Source organism: Lepidochelys olivacea, assembly GCF_965140295.1.
Source record: "Lepidochelys olivacea isolate rLepOli2 genome assembly, chromosome: 3".
Taxonomy (NCBI): Eukaryota; Metazoa; Chordata; order Testudines; family Cheloniidae; genus Lepidochelys; species Lepidochelys olivacea.
The window spans coordinates 42,858,430-42,878,881 of NC_140413.1; the positions used below are offsets into that span (position 1 = coordinate 42,858,430).

Here is a 20,452-nt window from a genome sequence, read left to right on the forward strand (position 1 = left end):
TTTGGTGGTGGTAGCGGCCTGTCCAAGGTGTAATATTTTGTACCTTGGGGAAGTTTTGACCTAAGCTGGTAAAGATAAGCTTAGGAGGTTTTTCATGCAGGTCCCCACATCTGTACCCTAGAGTTCAGAGTGGGGGAGGAACCTTGACAGGAGCAGTCTCCCTGTTCCTTATCCATTACACATGCCCACTCTCCTTCAAATTCCCACCTCTTCAGAAAGTCCTTCCTGTCATCATTAGTAACCCTCAGAGTCTCTTTTTCCTGCAATGCTATCTTGTCTTATTTTTATTTAGGCTCTTGGTGGCCAGGACAGGAGTGTTATCCTTGTTCTGTAAAGTGCCATGTACATTTGTAATGCTAATGGGTCAGGATTGCAAAATAAAAGCACAACAGACTTCTTCAGCTGGTGTTAATTGCCATATCCTCACTGAAGGCAAAGGGCCTATGACAATTAATTCCAGGTGAGAATCTGTCACCAGGCACGCATCAAGTTAGACCCAAAATTCCATAGACTCTGGTGTCCAAGCACTCTAGGCAGGGTACTAGGCATTCTATGCTAGGTTCAGCCAAACAAAACAAAATAGATTTTGATTGAGTATTCCATATCACACAGGTTTTCATATTGAAGAGTAACGTTGAATGTGACAATAGGGTATTAAATACATTACAACAATTAAGGAGGAGATTTTCAATGGCAGCTAAGAGCCTAGAAAAAAATCATCTTTTTAAAGTTCAGTTAATTCATAACTGCTATATTCTACCTCTACTCTTTGGACAAACCTCCCATGGACATTTGACTTACAGAGTGGACTGAGGTTAGCATGCAGATTTAAGAGTATAATCTCAACTGGGAACTCTTTGAGGCACGGATTGTCTTTTTAACATATTAGTATAGTCCCAAATGGGAAGCTGATCTCTGAAAAGGATGCTTAGCTGCTACTGCAATACAAATATCTGTAATAATATCCCGGCCTAATTCAATAGAAAATTGAATTTGGCCATCCACAAAGACTGAATTTAAAACCTGGTTTTCCAAGTATTTATCACTTAAATGAAGCTAAAATATATTGAACATGCACATAACATAACATGTCTCTTCTAACTGTTCTGTGGTATCTAGTATATTAATAATAAAAAGTACTGGACTATATATACAGAATGTAAAATAATGTATTGTGTAGTAGTTAGTTGCCATAGAGTTTCATTTACAAAATATAGACATTAACAACTGACATTAAGAATTGAAATTAAGCATATACCTAATTGTCTTCCCTGGATCTGCCTCTATAATCCAAGTGCAATGAAGATTGTTGTCATATGGTGCTGGGTAACCTGGTGATAATATGCGACCAGAAGTAGCAGCATGAATTCGACCACCACACTCAGCTGCAAAATAAACAATCATTATACTTCTTAAATACAAGGCCATAATATTTAGCACTTAGATGTTTTCCTCTATTTTTAATTAGACAAAAACATATTGATTTCCATGTCCTACAACAATAAAAGAAAAGCCCTCTGACATCATGCAGAAAACCATTAGCCTCTATAATATAAAGAAAAAGGGTATGTCTACACTGCACCCTTCTTTCAGTAGCATGTATAGTACCTACTGGCATATGCCCCCAGCAGGGTTATAGATAGCAGTATAGATGGTAAGCATGGCTTACGCAAGTAGAGTAAAGACATACCTGAAAAGTGTGGGTACGTGTGTGAGTATATGCTCTACACACTTTCAATTTGCCAAAGCATTGGATCACCATCTACACTGCTATTTTTAGCAGAGTAACATCCAGCTGCCTCACTGCTGCTGGTTCCTTTCCCCTCCGCAGGAAAAGACGCCCTGAGCTGCGAGAGGCAGTGGGGGAAAGCTTGGGCAGTTCCCTAGTGCCAAACCCTTCCCTACCTCAGGGAAAGACTGCAGCAGCAAGGAAAGGCTCTGATGGTGGGGAGGGGGAAGCCTTTCCTCACTGCCTTCCCTCTCTCTTCCAGAGCCTTCCACTGAATTGTAGAATCACAGGATCAAAAGAGACCATGGGAGGTCATCTTGTCCAGTCCCCTGAACTCATGGCAGGACTAAGTATTATCTAGACCATCCCTGACAGGTCTTTGTCTAACCCGCTCTAAAAATCTCCAATGATGGAGATTCCACAACCTCCCTCGGCAACTTATTCCAGTGATTAACCACCCTGACAGGAATTGTTTCCTAATGTCCAACCTAAAGACCCCTTGTTGCAATTTAACTCCATTACTTCTTGTCCTACGCTCAGCGGAACAATTTTTCTCTCTCCTTGTAACAACCTTTTACGTACATGACAACCATTATCATGTCCCTCCTCAGTCTTCTCTTCTCCACAATAAACAAACCCAGTTTTTTCAAACTTCCCTCATAGGTCATGTTTTCTAGATCTTTAATAATTTTTGTTACCCTTCTCTGGACGTTCTACAATCTGTCCCCATCTTTCCTGAAATGTGGCGCCCAGAACTGGACACAATACACCATCTGAGGCCTAATCAGTGCGTGGTAGAGATCAAGAATTACTTCTCATGTCTTGCTTACAACACTTCCGCTAATAAATCCCAGAAGGATGTTTGCTTTTTTTGCAACAATGTTATACTGTTAGCTTGTGATTCACTATGACCCCCAGACTCCTTTCTGAAGTATTCCTTCCTAGGCAGTCCTTTCTCATTTTCTGTGTGTGTGATTGATTGTTCTTTCCTAAGTGTAGTATTTTGCATTTGTCCTTACTGAATTTCATCCTACTTCAAACCATTTTTCTAGTTTGTCCGGATCATTTTGAATTTTAATCCTGTGCTCCAAAGCACGTGCAACCCCAACCTGCTTAGTATCATCAGCAAACTTTATAAGTGTACTCTCTATGTCAGGGGTAGGCAAACTACGGCCCAAGGGCTGGATCCTGTGACCCCTAGGGGAGGGGGAGCAGAGAGCTACATTTGCTGGTCTTGCCTGTTGATACCTCCCCCCACAGCTCCCATTGGCCAGGAACCATGGCCAATGGGAGCTTCGGGGGAGGTACCCACCGGCAAAAGCAGTGCGTGGAGCCCTCTGCCTCCCCTCCCATAGGGGCCACAGGGTCGTGGTGCCGGCTGCTTCCCGAAGCGGTGTGGGGCTGGGGCCAGCGCAGGCTGGCAGGGAGCCTGCCCTGGCCCCACTGCGCACCACTGCCACCCTGGAGCCACTCCAGGTAAGTGGTGCCAGATTGGAGCCTGCACCCCGCATGCCTCTTGCACCCCATACCCCAACTCCCTGCCCTGAGCCCCCTGCCACACCCTGCGCTCCAACCCCCTGCCCTGAGCCACCTCCTGCACTTCAACTCCCTACCCTGAGCCCCCTGCCACACCTGCACTCCTTCCTGCACCCCAATCCCTTGCCCTGTGCCCCCTGCCACACCCTGCACCCCTCCTGCATCCCAACCCACTGCCCTGAGCCCCCTGATGCACTCTGCACCCCTCCCTGCACCACTGCCCTGAGCCCCCTCACGCACTATGACCCCCTCCTGCACCCCAACCCCTTTCCATGAGGCCCCTTATACCCTGCACCCTTCCTCTGCCCCAACCCCTTGCCCTGAGTCCCTTCCTCCACACCGCACCCCCTCCCACACTCCGCACTCCCTCCTGCACCCCAACCCCTTGCCCCAGCCATACATTCATGGCCCTGCATGCAATTTCCCCACCCAGATGTGGCCCTTGGGTCAAAAAGTTTGCCCACCCCTGCTCTATGTCATTATCTAAATCACTGATTGAATAGAACTAGACCAGAATTGATCCCTGCAGGACCCCACTCGATAAGCCCTTCCAGCTTGACTGTGAACTACTGATAACTACTCTCTGGGAATGGTTTTCCAATCAGTTATGCACCCATCTTATAGTAGCTCCATCTATCTTGCATTTCTCTAGTTTATGAGAAGGTCATGCGAGACAGTATCAAAAGCCTTACTAAAGTTCAGATATACCACATCTAGCACTTCCCCCTAGCCACAAGGCTTGTTACCCTGCCAAAGAAAGCTATTAGGTAGGTTTGATAAGACTTGTTCCTGACAAATACATGTTGACTCTTATTATCACCTCCTTATGTTCTAGGTGTTTTCAAATTGATTGCTTAATTATTTGCTACATTATCTTTCCAGATACCGAAGTAAAGCTGACTGGTCTGTAATTCTCTCGATTGCTGTTATTTCCCTCTTTATAGAATGGCACCATTTTTGCCCTATTCCAGCCTCTGGAATCTCTCCCATTTTCCATGACTTTTCGAAGATAATCGCTAATGGCTCAGTTGCAACTGACTCATGTAGCAACACACCACAGCGTGGATGCAATGTATTTTCCACATACACTACATGCTGTTGCCAGTGGTGTGTAGTGTAGACATAGCCTTAAGAGTCAAATACCTTCCAAATATATTCTCTTTCAACAAAAAAGATGCAAACAAGCAAAAAGGCCCAAATCCTCAAAGGTATTTAGGTGCCTAACTCCCATTGAAATCAATGGGAGTTAGATGCCTAAATACTTTTGAGGGGTTGGGCCTAGGAAACTAAATGAGTTAGTGATCCTGCAGTTCTTGCACAAGCAAAGCTTTCTGTCTTTTCAGGGGAAGTACAAAGTTTAAGGATTCAAAGTCAGTCATATAGTCCCAGACAATTAAAAACCCAAAAACAAAAAAAACAAGCATCCCTCTGCTAAAACGAGATTAAGGTTGAGTGCATATATCAAAACATTAAGGATAAAAAAAAGGATATTGAAATTATCCCAAACTAAACATTACAGACCCAGGAAACTCATGGTTTAAGGTTGAACTCAAGAAATCTTATTGTATTGTCGTAAGAAATTCACAGCTGAAGCACCCAAATATGCTTGGCTCTGCCCTGTAGTGACATAATGCAATAACCATGCAATTATGATTAAGGCATTGTAGCATTTGTAGTCCAGATCAGATTGACCTGTTTTTTTTCTTTTTTAAGATATATTACATTTTTTTCTTCACTTGTCTCCCCTTCATGGCATATCAAAAGGACAGTGTTAACATTGTTTGGGCACCTTAATACTATTTCTTAAGGGCAAGCTAACTCTGAATTTCCTGGGTTTATATTGCTTGGTTTTGGGACAACTACAACATCCTTCCAATGTTTGTGGTTTTTAATGTTTTTAAGTTACTGATATATACTTTCAAGTTATGTTCATCTTAATGTGGTTGTTTTTGTCAGGGAATTTCCTTAGTTTTTTGTAATAATGGGAAAATTCATACACCTCACTAAAGAAGAAACCAATGAAAATGCTATTATATAATATTCCTCCTCATTTAAAAATATATAGTATCAACTTTATTATTTTTTTAAGGGCAGATTCATCAGCATAGTAAAGCAATGCAAAAAGCAGCCAGAGTACGTCAGCCAGATAAACCATATTTTGAGTAGCTCTGAATTAACAGAGCACCACAAAGCAGCTGAACAATACTGGTGAATGTATCCCTTAAGATGCAACTGGCTGATCGATTTAGAGGGCTATGTTAATGAAACTGGCACTATGCGTAAGAGGGATAGGGATCGCCAAGTCACAAAATACCAGTGTCTGTGATTTAAGAGCTTTCTTTGTGCTTCTAACTTCAGTTTTCTGAGCAGTGCTGACTCATTGTGCATTGGTGTCAAGGAGAGTCCCTCAAGCACTGATGTTCATCCTAGCATGAATCCACAAAATCATTAAAGAGCAGTGACAGCTGGACCAAATAATCTACCAATGAACACTTTTGACACAAGTCCAGTCTACTTTATGGCACTGAGTTACAGGGATTGTTACAGAGACATTAACTGTAGAGGATGGGTGGCAATTGGTTGAGTCACTTCCATCACCACAGCCCCACTTAAGAATTATCTGAGGCCTCATAAAAATGAGATACAATAATTAATAATTTAGCTTAATTACAACCCATACAGCCTATGCACAAGATTCCAGTTAATTTTAACTATTTAGGAAAAGTAAATATAAAGTGTTAAGATAATTTGGGACACAGAAAAGATTGATGCAGATGTTATTTTTTTTTAGAGGACCCAGATTTTATTTATTTTAACACACTAACAGATATTGTTATAAATTCTAGGATGATTCAGTCAGTACATGTAAAGTGATGTGAGTTTGGGGAGAGTACACTGTATTTTTCATATAAAAATCAGATTGAATTCCTGCTTTCAGTGCAAAACTATAGAGTTTTGAACAGCACCTCCATATTTCAGAGGGATTTTTTAATATTAATTCTTGAATTCTAATGATCAAACTTTCCAATTGTATCAATCAACATGCAGACAAATCATCAGCTCAAAGGAGATATCATATATTGTTGACAGTCATGCTATGTCCATTGGGATGACTGATATTCAAGCAAACAAAATCCATCAAGGTAATTTCAGGTAATTTTAGCAGAATAAGGAACCTTTATGAAGTGTGTACATTTCTAACTTTGTTTCCATTGTTAGGACTAAATTATGCTTCTTAAAGGCAGAAGTGGGCAAAGAATAAGGACAAATTGCTAATTGGAAATTTCTGTTGGGAAGGTTCAGTTACAATTAGCAGCTGAATTTTGGAACAAAATAATGATAATTTGTCTACTAGTTCCTGGGGCAACTGGTCCTCCAGCAGACGCAGGAAAAACAAACAAAGACAAGCTGAAGGATTCTAGTGGAATCTTTAGTAATTTTCATTATGAGAGGTGCATTACCTCAGTGGAGGATGTCTGGAAGCCTTAGGCTTGTATACTTCAGAAGTATGGGGTGGGAGAAGGGAAGAGATAGTGTGGTGAGCAGCTTTTCTTGGCAAACTTTTAGGAAAGGTGTGGCATGTACGTTCCTGCTGAAACTGTCCTGTCCTGAGCCAGTGCTACCCAGCAATCTCCTTCCTGCATGGCAAAATGATGACTGACTCCTACATCAAAGTGCAGAGTCAACCATAACTACGTCCTTATTGCTTACACTATCATTTTATGTAGAATACAGATGTAAAATAAGATATTTTCTTTTCCTTTTAGCAGAGAAGCCACAATCATCTGTTTATGTTGAGTTTTACATAGTCACAGTTAACATTACCTAGGCAGGTAGGCAAAGGTTTGTCCCACACTCTTCGATCTCCACTTAGGCAGGTCATAACACTACTACCATGCATCGTATAGCCAGGATTACAGCTGTATAAAATGACAGTGTCAGTAAAATGTCCTTCATCACGGATCTTGTAGCCATAATTTGGTATTCCCGGATCTTCACACTTGACTAGGTCAAAACCTGTAAACAGACAGAGAGAATTATAAAAACAAATGTCAAAGCAAAACATAATTCCATCTGAAGAAAAGCATAATCCATCTGGAAACGAAACCTTTTCCCTTTATAGCATGGGGACAAAATTCACACAATTGAATTAACTTTATTCATTGTGACCAAAGATAATTTATCTATCTAGTGAATTATGTAGGGAAGGGGAAAACCAAAAAGACAGGAACAAGCCCCCCTTCTACTCTTCCAAACTCTTCATTCCATAGTTCAGAATGTTCAGAGCTACGTTATGAAATTATTATACTCCCCAACTAAGGATTAGTGTCTACTTGAACTGCCCATGAGAAACCCAGAGATCAGATTGTAACTCAGAGTCACAATATGGTCCTTGCTATTCACTTTTTCCACAAGGAAAGTAAACCCCATCGCCCCTATACCTGGAAGTGTGCTGGGGGTGGCCTCTGCTCTCCCCATCTCCCTACACACTAATAAAGCCAATAGCCCGTGCTGGAGTGTAAGGGATGGGAGGAAATGTACATGAGTTCTTCTACCCCACCCAAGAGTCTGGTCACCCAGACCTCAGTTTTTGTTTTCATTAATGCGCACACACACACATTTGTCAAGAAACATTCCCTCTTGTAGGATGTGAGTTATTAAGACACAGCAAGAGATAAGCAGTTCCTTTGACCCTCCAGGACAAGCAATTCCACACTGAGTAGAAAGGGATTAACAAATCACAAGAGCACCCTTCTACCCTTCCAAGCATGGTCCTTTCTTTGCTTTGGGTCACTGGAGCATCTGACCACTTTCAGGTGTCATTGCTGAGGTGTATGGAAGCCCAGTCCCTCCTTCTGTCATTGGCTCCAGCCCCAGGGTTTATACAAAGAAGTGGTCATTTACTCCATGTACAATTTCCTCTCCTCTCAATCCCAGGACTATAATATACCAAACTTGCCAGATTTGGCCACTCCATCATATCATCTCTGTACCTCACACCCTCCACCACCACAGCCCAACACAGTTCTTTGGCTCTTCTCAAAGCCTTACTAGCATTGCCTCTATGTCATATTCCACTGAGCATCTCTGGTCACATCATGGATCCCTCCATCAGTCCCACTCTGTATCCTGGGCCTCTGCTGATATTCAGGCGACTGCCCCTCTTCAGGCTGCTTTTGAGAGACTTGCATCAGGTCTTTCCCAGTCCCTGGTCTTTAATTAAGAGAAAGGAAGCCTCTCTTACAGCAAGCACCATTTCTGGGTTGTTGTCAAATAACTTTCAGTCACCTGATTTAGGCACAGTCCAGACTTAATGTCAAGAAGGATGCTGATAAATTGGAGAGAGTTCAGAGAAGAGCTATGAAAATGACTAAACAATTAGAAAACCTGCCTCAGAGTCATACACCAAATGGATTGAGTTCCTTGCACCTAATAAAGAGAAGATTAAGGGATAACTTGATTACAGTCTCTAAACGTCTACATTGAGAACAAATATTTAACAATGGTCTCTTCAACTGAGTGGAAAAAGATATAACATGATCAATGATTGGAAGTTGAAGCTAGACAAATTCAAAATGGAAATGAGGCATAATTTTTTTAATGGTGAAAGTAATTAACCATTGGAACAACTCACCAAAGGACATGGTGGATTCTCCATCACTGACAATTTTTAATCAAAATTGGATGTTTTCAAAAAAAGATATTCTCTAGGAATTATTTTGGAGAAATTCTATGGGCTGGTTATACAGGTCAGACTAGATGATCAAAATAGCCTTAGAATCTACAAATCTGAGAGCTGGGCACCTTAATCCCTCAGCAGCCCAGCTCACCCTTTGACAGTGACAAGGAGCCTTGCACCCCCTTATTCTCTTGTACAGATGCATAAAGTGGTTTACGATTGAGACCTTGGTAACTTCCAAGCCAGATTATCCACTCTTCCTTTCCTCTATATTGTTGTTTGACTTACATTACAATTTTCTAAATATAGTATACCTCCCCATTTAACTTAGTCTGCAATTTCATGACCTTTGTGCAACTTCCTACCCTCCATAAATTTCACAAATAAACCATTTTAATTATCAAGAGAATTAGAACTCTGAAGCAAAAGAAGAAGAAAATGTGACTGACAATGAAGATTTGGCTCCATACTGCAATAAGAGCTATGCTTTGTTTTTTATGTAGTGTAGTTTTGACTTTTGATATATTTTAAATGTGTCAAAAAGAAAGGAGCCTGTATGCCTGCATGCATGTCTATTTTCATGTCATGAGGTTTATTATCTGATGCTAACTTTAGAAAGTAGAGTTTATAACTTTTTGAAGACCTCCCCATACATAATATCACAGGAGCTGACTTTCCAAAATGCTGGGGGGTGCTCAACCCCCGGTTCTGCTGCAGGTCCCACCCCCATTCCACTCCTTCCTCCAAGGCCCCCCACACACCCCACCTCTTCCCACCCCCATTCCACCCCCACCCCGCCTCTTCCCACCCAGTTCCAATCCCTCCCCCAAGCACACCATGTCCTTGCTCCTCCCCGCTCCCTCCCAACATCCTTCCTGCACCTGCGAAACAGTTGATTGCGGCGGGCAGGAGATGTGGGGAGGGAGGAGGAGGGGCTGATCTGTGGGGCTCACAGGCAGGCAGGAAACGCTGGGGGGAGAGGGAGGGCTGATAGGGGGCTGCCGGTGGGTGCTCAGCACCCACCATTTTTTCCCCATAGAATCATAGAATCATAGAATATCAGGGTTGGAAGGGACCTCAGGAGGTCATCTAGTCCAACCCCCTGCTCAAAAGCAGGACCCATCCCCAATTAAATCATCCCAGCCAAGGCTTTGTCAAGCCTGACCTTAAAAACTTCTAAGGAAGGAGATTCCACCACCTCCCTAGGCAACGCATTCCAGTGTTTCACCACCCTCCTAGTGAAAAAGTTTTTCCTAATATCCAACCTAAACCTCCCCCACTGCAACTTGAGACCATTACTCCTTGCTCAGCCCCAGAGCACCCACAGAGTTGGCGCCTATGCATAATATATTTACTATAATATTTTTCAGCTTGCCTCATAGCAAGTTTACTGTTTCCACAAGCCCCTCAAAGCTCTAGCCCACAGAGATTCTCTTGCCTTTGATCTAAGCATGTAATGCAGTCTCCAAACGACTTGTTGAAAAAAAGTACATGAAATAGAATGATGTTCATAACTATTCAAAATTAATACCTATAAATCCGTATACTTATAAATCCTGAAAACATAATACTTTAAAGGTGAACTCCTATGCGAGCTCCAAAATTATAATAGCAAAACCATAATTTCAATGTCTGTATAGCCACTTAGCTTAAATACGGTATTTACAGTCTAGTTTTTATATCAGAATTGATAGCTGCAAAGGCTTTAGTGTGTAAAAAGATTCCCACTCAGACATAACCTCATAACCTTTCAGACGTAATCTCATCTCTCTCTGTTGGACTCTAAGAATCTCAGCAATGTGCAAGATTCTTCATGTCAAAGAAGTGCTTTGAAATTTACTTGCATATTCAGCTGCCCTTTAAAAACAACTGAAGAGTAGGAGTACTTGTCATTTATGTATGTATTTGTATTCAGTATATCTACTGACACAAACATCCAGGAAGAGCCAAGTGTTTATAGGAGCTTCTCATAACACTCTTGGTAATTGTTTACTTCTCCATAATCTTTAAACATAATCCTGTTTACTTCTCTTAGTGCCATGTGTCATAAATGTGCACTTGGCAGAGCACCCCTTTCAGAAGCTACATGGGTAGCACAACTGTGCAAATCCAATTGCTTCCCCACTGTACCCCAGGAATTGCAGGGAGTGTAAATTTAGCAGGGTCGGCATTCAGCCCTATGGCCAAGACCTTCTGGCTGCTCCTTCCCCTCTGAGGGTACATGTACATTGGAACAAGACCTGCAGCACAGCCATGGCTGGCCTGTGGCAGCTGACTCAGGATCACAGGGCTAAAAACTGCTGTGTAGCTGTTCAGGCTCAAGACAGAGCCTGGGCTCTGTGACCCTCCCTTCTATCAGGATCCCAGAGCTTGGGATCCAGCACAAGCCCAAATGTCTACACAGCAATTTTATATCCCCGCAGCCCAAGCCCTGTGAGCCTGATTCAGCTGACCCAGGCCAGCCACAGGTGTTTAAGTGATATGCAAGCATTGTCTCAGGGTCCAAAGTGAAACAAACAGAAACAATCCACAGTTAGCTAATGAGGTTAAATAAAAGCATAAGGAAAAGAAAGAAAACCTGTAGGCAACTTCAGTGAGGATATTGGCCTCTCTTACTTCAGAGGACTTGGAAGTATGACAGTACATCCAAGATTCCACTGAATCTCCAGTACAAGTCTTAGGTCTTTTCCCTCTTCTTAGCCCAGAGGATCTGTGTTCTCCTTTTTTCAAGGGCAGAGATTCTGCTGGATGTCAGACCTTTCTCTGGGAGCTGGAGAGCTCAACCACTTGCTCCCATCTCAGGGTTGTCCCCATCTGAGTGGAGTTCCCTCTTTTTAACTCCTCCAATTCTAGCATGATTTGCAGGTATGGAGTGGCAGCTGGTGCAGGGTTTGTATACCCTGTCATCACACTCTCATTTTCAGTTGGTTTTGAAATGTTGATAAACAACTAATTATGTGCACTTCATCTCACTACCCCTACCCCAATGCAAACTGTTTTGTCTACCACCTCTCAACTCCACCCATGATACCAGTTGCAATTCTCATTGATCTCTCCCTCCATTATTTTTCATGCTGTTGCTCCACGTGGAGTGCTTCTTTGGAGTTAATATGCCAGGCTGCTGACTGTTCCTCTTTGAAATCCCCACTGAAAACCCACTTCAGCCACTTATACGAAGAATTAGAATAAAGACAAGCATTTTATTTAATACAATCAAAGAAAATACTTCACCACTCTGTGCACTAGCCTGTGGAGTACCCATATAATCCCATTGCTGTAACCCCTGTCATAAATATAAAGGGAAAGGTAACCACCTTTCTGTATACAGTGCTATAAAATCTCTCCTGGCCAGAGGCAAAACCCTTTCACCTATAAAGGGTTAAGAAGCTAAGATAACCCTGCTGGCACCTGACCCAAAATGCCCAATGAGGGGACAAGATTCTTTCAAATCTGGACGGGGAGAAACAAAGATTTTGGTCTGTCTGTGTGATGCTTTTGCCAGGAACAGATCAGGAATGCAGCCTTACAACTCCTGTAAAGTTAGTAAGTAATCTAGCTAGAAAATGCATTAGATTTTCTTTTGTTTAATGGCTGGTAAAATAAGCTGTGCTGGATGGAATGTATATTCCTTTTTTGTGTCTTTTGTAACTTAAGGTTTTGCCTAGAGGGATTCTCTATGTTTTGAATCTGATTACCCTGTGAGGTATTTACCATCCACATTTTACAGGGGTGATTCTTTTCCCTTTTCTTTAATTAAAATTCTTCTTTTAAGAACCTGATCTTTTTTCATTGTTCTTAAGATCCAAGGGTTTACGTCTGTGCTCACTTGTACCAATTGGTGAGGATATTATTATCAAGCCTTCCCCAGGAAAGGGGGTGTGGGGCTTGGGGGATATTTTGGGGGAAGACATCTTCAAGTGGGCTCTTTCCCTGTTCTTTGTTTAAAATGTGTGGTGGTGGCAGCATACGGTTCAAGGACAAGGCAAAGTTTGTACCTTAGGGAAGTTTTTAACTTATGCTGGTAAGAATAAGCTAGGGGATCTTTCATGCAAGTTCCCACATCTGTACCCTAGAGTTCAGAGTGGGGAAGGAACCTTGACAACCCCCATGCATCATTACCCTGCCTAGTATTTTGTGCCTCCCACTGTTGTGTCATGTCTGAAATTAGGGTGTGAGCCAAAGCTTTCAATTGATTATAATGAACTTTGTGGCAGCCTATTAGTTTGCAAGCTTTCCAGGACACAGAATGTGTTCATTTATTTGCACTGTAAAGTGCCGAGCACACTTGGGCATTCCAACATATTAAATAGTAATAATAATAATAATAATAATAATAATAATACAATGAAATCTAGATCCCAAACTGTGCTGAGAATATACTCAGCAGATCTGTGTTCACTGGTAGGGGAGGTAGCTACTCAAAATTACACTGACTGGAGCAACTGATCTACCAGCCAAAGACTGGCCTGCTCCTGGAAAGCTGAATATGCTGTCTGAAGATTTCCTCACCTTGAAGAAAGTCTCGGCTTATTGTTTGAAGCAGTTTTAAGGCTCCATAAGAGACTCAGAAGAACCAAGGTGTGTTTTGTTTTGTTTGGTGGGGAGGGAGTGGGGTTTGGATGATTTTACATAGAATGTGGGGTCACATCACTAAATAAATGCACTATGTGAGTTTATATGTTTGTACCATCTAAACAAATGTATATTCTTTGAATGTGTGATCTGCAACTCAAATAAGGGTATTCTGAGCATTTACAGGAAATTCACAGGAACAGGTGTCAATCACAGAGTCATATAAATATGATGGGTCCCTTTACCGGTACAGGCACTTAGATACCAAGGTAATAGTCACCTAGAGAATATCTCTAACAGATTAAATAACTGGTTTTATTTGATCTTCACACAATGCACCTTTAAGCTGTGGAACTCTTTGCCAGAGGATGTTGTGAAGACCAAGACTATAACAGGTTTCAAAAAAGAACTGGATAAATTCATGGAGAATAGGTCTATCAATGACTACTAGCCAGGATGGGCAGGGATGGTGTCCCTAGCCTCTGTTTTCCAGAAGCAGGGAATGGGCGACAGAGGATAGATCACTTGATGATTACTGATTCTGTTCATTCTCTCAGAAGCACATGGCATTGGCCATTGTTGGAAGATAGAACACTGGGCTAGATAGACCTTTGGTCTGACCCATTATAGCCATTCTTATCTTCTTACCGTTATTTTGGGAGGCTGTATATTGATTATTGTAACAAAAGTTGGGTCACAATAGAGAAGTTTTGTTCCTTCATATAGGCAACGATACACTGTGTGTCAGGCATATTATGCATAACTGCCTATTGTCTTTGTTAGACACAAAATAGTATCAGCTATCACCCCAACTGGATTATAGACATTTAATATAGTTGATTGTCTACAGGGCTTTATCTGCACAAAATGTGCAGATTTACACATCGTTGCAATTTCATCTTCCACAGAACATGTATTTAGTGCTCAGAAGAAAAGGTGACCATAACTATATATCTGGATATTAATCTCCTAGAAAATAGGGTGAGAAATCTATTTTAAATTCTCAAAGTGTAAAGTCTTACATGGATGATGAAACATACTATCAAACTAGTATAAAAATCTGTTTTATACCTGTTTTTCTCTGCCAGCTCTTTTATGTTACTGCACCATCATTCAACAACAATGTAACATTTGTTTATGAGTGGCAGTGATCACAAAAACCCTCCTGGCTTCTCAACTCTTCCACCCATGTGTTATAATAGATTGGTTTGGAGCAAGTAGAGGAAAAGGAAGTTGCATAGTTAATCTGGGACCTTGTAGTTGTACCTAATCAAATACTTTTGCAGCAGGTTCTAGCTTGACTTGAACCAGTACTTACCCCAGGTTAACAACAGATCTGGCAAAATGTGACCTATTTATAGCACTTCCCCAACTCCTACTCACCATAAAGGTCCAATTTTACTTGTAAACTAAATGTGATAAATGCAGATGAGGTCTCCCAAAATCTAAAATATTTCTACCATTTTACTTGGAGTGTCTTTCACAAAGAGTAGCAAAAATCTTTTCCCCCAGTAAAGCTATTCATGTTGCACCGATCAGCTGTACCAGGACAAGGTACATAAGTGTCCTATTCATGTCCTATTGCTCTATATAATGTGTAATGAACTGTATTTTTATATCATCAAATGAAAAGATATCTTTGAGGGTTCTAAGCAAAAAAATCACAGTTCAGGTAAAGAGACCGTAAAATAAATATATATGAACATCAAACAAGGACATAAGATTTTTTAGCCTATGTATGTATCAAAAATTATCAAATGCCTCACAGAAATACATTTCTTATTTTAAATCTTATTTCTGAAACTCTATGGGGTCATTTACAACAAAAAGGTAAGATTTTCTGTCTGTTTATTTTAAAGTCAAATCAGATCACATTTTTACTTGAGGTGAAGTCTTATATAGACTGATTGCAGAGAACATAATAATTCACGCATTTCAGGCAACAGATTTCAATTTCCCATTTCAGATACACAATACTCACCAATACATGAGATCTAAAATTATAAATACTATCGAGGACATTAAAAACTTCAGTATTTGCATTACCCAGGTATTTCTATTGTAAGCATGAGAAGCTAGCACCTTGGAAAATGAATATGAAATTTTTAATGTCCTAAAGTTCTAGTTAACAATTATTAATTCAGAGAGTGAGAGTCCAAAGCTACTCTCTCCTTTTTGAGATACTGTGTGCACATGTTCATACCTGGAAAAAACCCTCTTTATCATGTAGTACACAATTAGACTGCCATTCTGAAGCCTAGTTTCTGAAGCCCAACCATCAGACCAATTACCATATTTTACACTAGACTTTCCACTGGCTTCAAATTACCATTTTGCATTCACTCCAGATAAATATAGGTTCATACTAACAGAGCATATTTACGTCCCAGATTTTACCACCCTTATTCACACTAAGTAGGACCTCTGTTCTTTGGAGGCCCATTACTATCAATGGGATTGTTTATGCAGGAAGATACTACTAAACATAAATAAGGCTATGATTTAGTCATGGAGATGGCGGAAGTCATGGAATCCCTGACTTCCAGTCACCTCTGTGACTTCAGCCTGTGGTGGTCAGGAACTGCAAGGTCCCCCTTCCGCCAGCGGGGGCAGGGAGTTGCGGGGTACCCCCGCTGCTTCCGGCAACCCCCAGAGCTCCAAGCCACCATGGGCGGTGGGGAACCCCCAAGCTCCCGAAGGTAGCGGAGCTCCCCGGAACTGTTGGTGGTGCCGCGGACATGGAGGAACTTGCAAGCTCCTAGATGCCACGAGCCCCTGAAGCTGTGGGTGGTGGGGTACCGCGAAGCTCCTGGTTTACATGGGAATCTGAAACACCTCCAGCTCCCAGCCTCCAAAGGCAGCAGGGGACCCCCGGAGCTGCAGGCGGCAGGGGTACCCCACAGCCCCCAGCTGCTGCAGGCAGCTCCTAGTCCCTGCACAGCTGCCCCAGTTCAGGCACTGTGAGGACCCGCAGATTCCCATTTTGTCAGGGATATTTTTAGTAAAAGTCACGGACTTCTATGAATTTTTCTTTTTTGCCCATGATGTGTTCATGCCTTTTACTAAAAATATCCCTGACAAAATCTTAGCCTTAAACATGAGTGGAGGTGACAGAATCTGTATCTATGTATATTCAGATGATTCTTATCTCCAGCTCCTCATCCTATCCAAGCTTTTTTTCTCTCTCAAGCATATGTAGGACTTCTCCTCCAACCCCTTTTCCAGACCACATATTTGATCACAAGCCCCCAAGGAATGACCTTCTGTTGAAGTCACATTGTTACTTTGTATAATTATCACTGTGCTCTGATGAGACTATGGTTACAAAGCAGATATTTTCATTTTTCAGTCATGAAATATGACCACAACAGCATCTTATGATCACAGTAAATGTAGATACCTCTGGCTTATATTAAACTGCAACAAATAGAAACTTCTGCCTACAGCCAGTGTACAAATGCTTTCTACACACATGAATATGACTATGACAAAGTTGAATTAAAACTTCCTGATTTGCATAAATGAAACCAAAACCTAGAGACTTGCAGATTGACAAATGTCTGTTCATCACCTGCCCATTTCACTTATTCACAGTGCTCTGCTCTGGGTAATATCTTACCTAGGTTACCAGGATGGCGTGAGCAACATTGTTCCATTTAGAAAATGGAAATTATTGGCATATATGTAATGTTTAAAGTACACTTATTCTTCAACTGTAAGCTTCATTGTCATGCATACTGTGGTGTTCATTTTGCGTCCACCAAAGGAAACCCTCAAGGGGATTTATGTAGGACATAGACCTGAGCACATAACTGCTTTTTTTTCAGTTTGGGGCCCAAATAAAAAAAAAATGGGAAAGCCAATTCCTATTTTAACACCAAAACTCATATTGGGGGTGCGGGTTGGGTGTGAGAGTGCTGTCAAAACAAAACAAAACAAAACAAAAATCCAAAAAGAACTCCATAATGAGGTTTTGGGGAGGATGGGTAAAAGTAAAAAGGTTTGGCCCTCTTATATTATGCACTAGAGCAGGACCAACATATACTCTAGCAGACCCCAACATATCTCATACAAATCCATAATACTTTTGATATAGATAATTACAATAATAGCGCTGGGCCTTGGTCAAGAACAAGTTGCTCTTTTGCTTTTGGTTTGTTTTTCTATTTGTAAATAACACTGATCTTCTAACTTAGGTATAGTACACCCCCATCTTCAGACATGTATATGGCAAAATGTTTCAGAATGGGATCTACTCATTAAAAAAGGGTAAACATATAAAAATCCTAATTCAATAAGCAAAGTATGTACACACCCACACACACCCACACAAGGCTTTAAAGTTAACAAATATGACATAACTTGATAGCATAGAGAAGATCAGAAACATTGTCAGGGTTGAAGGCTGAGCACTATCTAAACTGATATTGATTTAAATTCACAAACATAACCTATTTTTTTCTATAGCACCATTTTTGTCCTTCCAACGAGTAAGTAGAAGTATGAAATGATACCTGTGCTAATGTTCTGTGACTGTCACAGCTTTCAAAATACACATAAATGCCTACAAATACTCATTCAGTAGTAGTTGCATTTTAAGCAGCCATAGCATAATCTATTTAATTAGATCAATGAGACTTCACAATGATAGACAGTGCATGGTATTCTCACCATGTCTGGAAATAATTTACATGGTATTGAAATCTACAGCTAATATGAAAAAAAAAAACATTTCTACATTATGTGCAGGAGAAGGGACCAGCTGTGAAATCTTTACTTGAATTGACTGACAGAAAAGTTCAGATAAAGAAATATGTATGAATTACTGTCAGAACAAATTGCCCGCTGTGTATGCTCTCAGAAACAGCTAACTCATAAATGTTTAATTGATTCAGTGAAATGTTAAGGACTTGCTTTGAGTCACAGTACCACATTTAGAAAGGATAGTAGAAATGCTGCTTTTGGAACTCCCTCACTTCTTCCCAAAAATCCATACAAGGCCCTAGATTTTTTTTTTTTTTTGTACATGTGTGATGAATCACAGTTTACCTTTGGACAAGGAAAAAAAAAAGAGCACAAACTTTCTCAAATGCATTGCTATGCATTTAGGAAAATAGATGAGCTTACACAACAGAAAGTTGCACCACCACTAATTTGACCCTACCCTGTTCATAAAAGTCTTCTTGTTCTGGGAGTGAGGTTGCAAGCTTTCATTTCCCCAAAAGCTCCCTAACATGCACTCAACACATATTCTTAAGACATTGATTAGGCAATCTGTCAATGATATAACACAATCCAATGGGAATTTTGGCAGATTTATCTTGTAGTGGATAGTATTTAAAGAAATCACTTGGCACTCAACATATGGGGCTAGATTCACAGGGGGGGGGGGGTTAGCTTGGGTATTTCAATGCCTAACTTTTAGACTTAAGCACCAGCAGGATTCACAAAATAGGGTTTTTCCCACCTGCCTTGGCTGTCAATCCTGTAGACATGCTCAGAGGCTACCTTAGAGAATGTCTACTGATCTTGTAATTAAGAAAGATGAACTCTACACACAATAACTCACTTTTATCCCTGACTCTTCAAGTCTACTTATGTGATGTTGGCCAAACCACTTAAAGCAAAATGTTGACAGTTGTGTTTCCCATCATCTGTGTGCCTATCCTGAAATATCTGGAACCTGATTTACACAAGTGCTGAGCACTCAGATGCAACCAAAGTCAACATGCACTGTGGATACTTAGGCCCACAGGCACCATTGGCTTGATGAATTAGCATAGGGTTAGGAGGTTCTGAGTTCTAATTCTGACTCTTCCACTGGAGCACTGTGTGACCTTGAGCAAGACTGTTGATCTGTTTCCCTATCTGTTAAATGGGGAGAATACCACTTTTTTAGCTCACAGTGGAGATACATTCTTTAGTGCTCATGAGGCATTCAGATACTGTAGCAGTGAGCATCCTAAAATTAGACCATGAAGAAATGAATAATTCATTGCAGGCTTTGGTTGGTTTGGGGCCTGAGCATCATCCATCCTATGCACTGAATGAGGAAGGGGCTCTGTTGAAAAAAGTAGTATGTTATCATGTCATTATAATGATCACATCATAAATACACACTTTTGCAAGGGAAGTCTTAATACTAGCATTTCTTAACTTTTCAGTGCTTGACTTTGCAACCTAAGGCCTTCTCTACACTGGGAAGTTTCTGCACAGTAAAGCAGCTTTCTGCGTTGTAACTCCCGAGGCGTACACACTGCCAAGCTACTTAGTGCGCAGAAACTGCGCAGTTGCAGGGCTGTAAAAAAAACATCCCAATGAGAGGCATACAGCTTTATGCACCGGGGATACAGCACCGCAATGCCAGTGTAGACACCCGTGTCGATTACAGCACTATGACTGGCCTCTGGGAGGTGTCCTACAATGCCTGTTTTTGCTTCTCTGGTCATCGGTTTGAACTTTATTGCCCTGCCCTAAGGTGACCAACTGTCTTTCCCACCCGTTAAATTCCTTGGGAATTTTGAAAGTCCCCTTCTTGTTTGCTTGGTGAGACATGCAGTGGTCTCAGTACATCTTTCCAGGTGAGCACGCCTGCTCCATGCATCAAGCAATCCCCCGCTTGGAGCAATGCTGAGCTGCTGGACCTCATCAGCATTTGGGGAGAAGAAGCACCTACGGACAGATTTCACGATGCATGACAGAAAGGGGCCATGACTGGGACGCACTGCAGTGCAGGGTCAAAGTGAAGGAGCTGAGGAATGCCTGCCACAAGGCACGGGAGGCAAATTGCCATTCTGATCTGCGCCCATGAGCTGCTGCTCTACAAGGAGCTGGATGTGATACTTGGCGGTGACCCCACCTCCATTGTAAAAGCCACTGTGGATACTTCAGTGGCTTGCATGCCAGTCAAGAGTGGACCGAGCCAGGAGGAAGAA

General features: G+C 41.5%; 1 protein-coding gene across 1 annotated transcript in view; it reads right to left on the minus strand.

The window, feature by feature from the left end:
* The window catches only part of CSMD1 (CUB and Sushi multiple domains 1), a 2,028,540-nt gene that overhangs the window by 405,514 nt on the left and 1,602,574 nt on the right, over window positions 1-20,452 (minus strand). Inside the window, exons 24-25 of the mRNA XM_084623138.1 lie at window positions 7,091-7,282; window positions 1,259-1,385 (exon numbers count right to left, since the gene is read on the minus strand). Of these exons, the coding sequence (XP_084479264.1) occupies window positions 1,259-1,385; window positions 7,091-7,282 (319 nt within the window). The remainder of the gene's footprint in view (window positions 1-1,258; window positions 1,386-7,090; window positions 7,283-20,452) is intronic.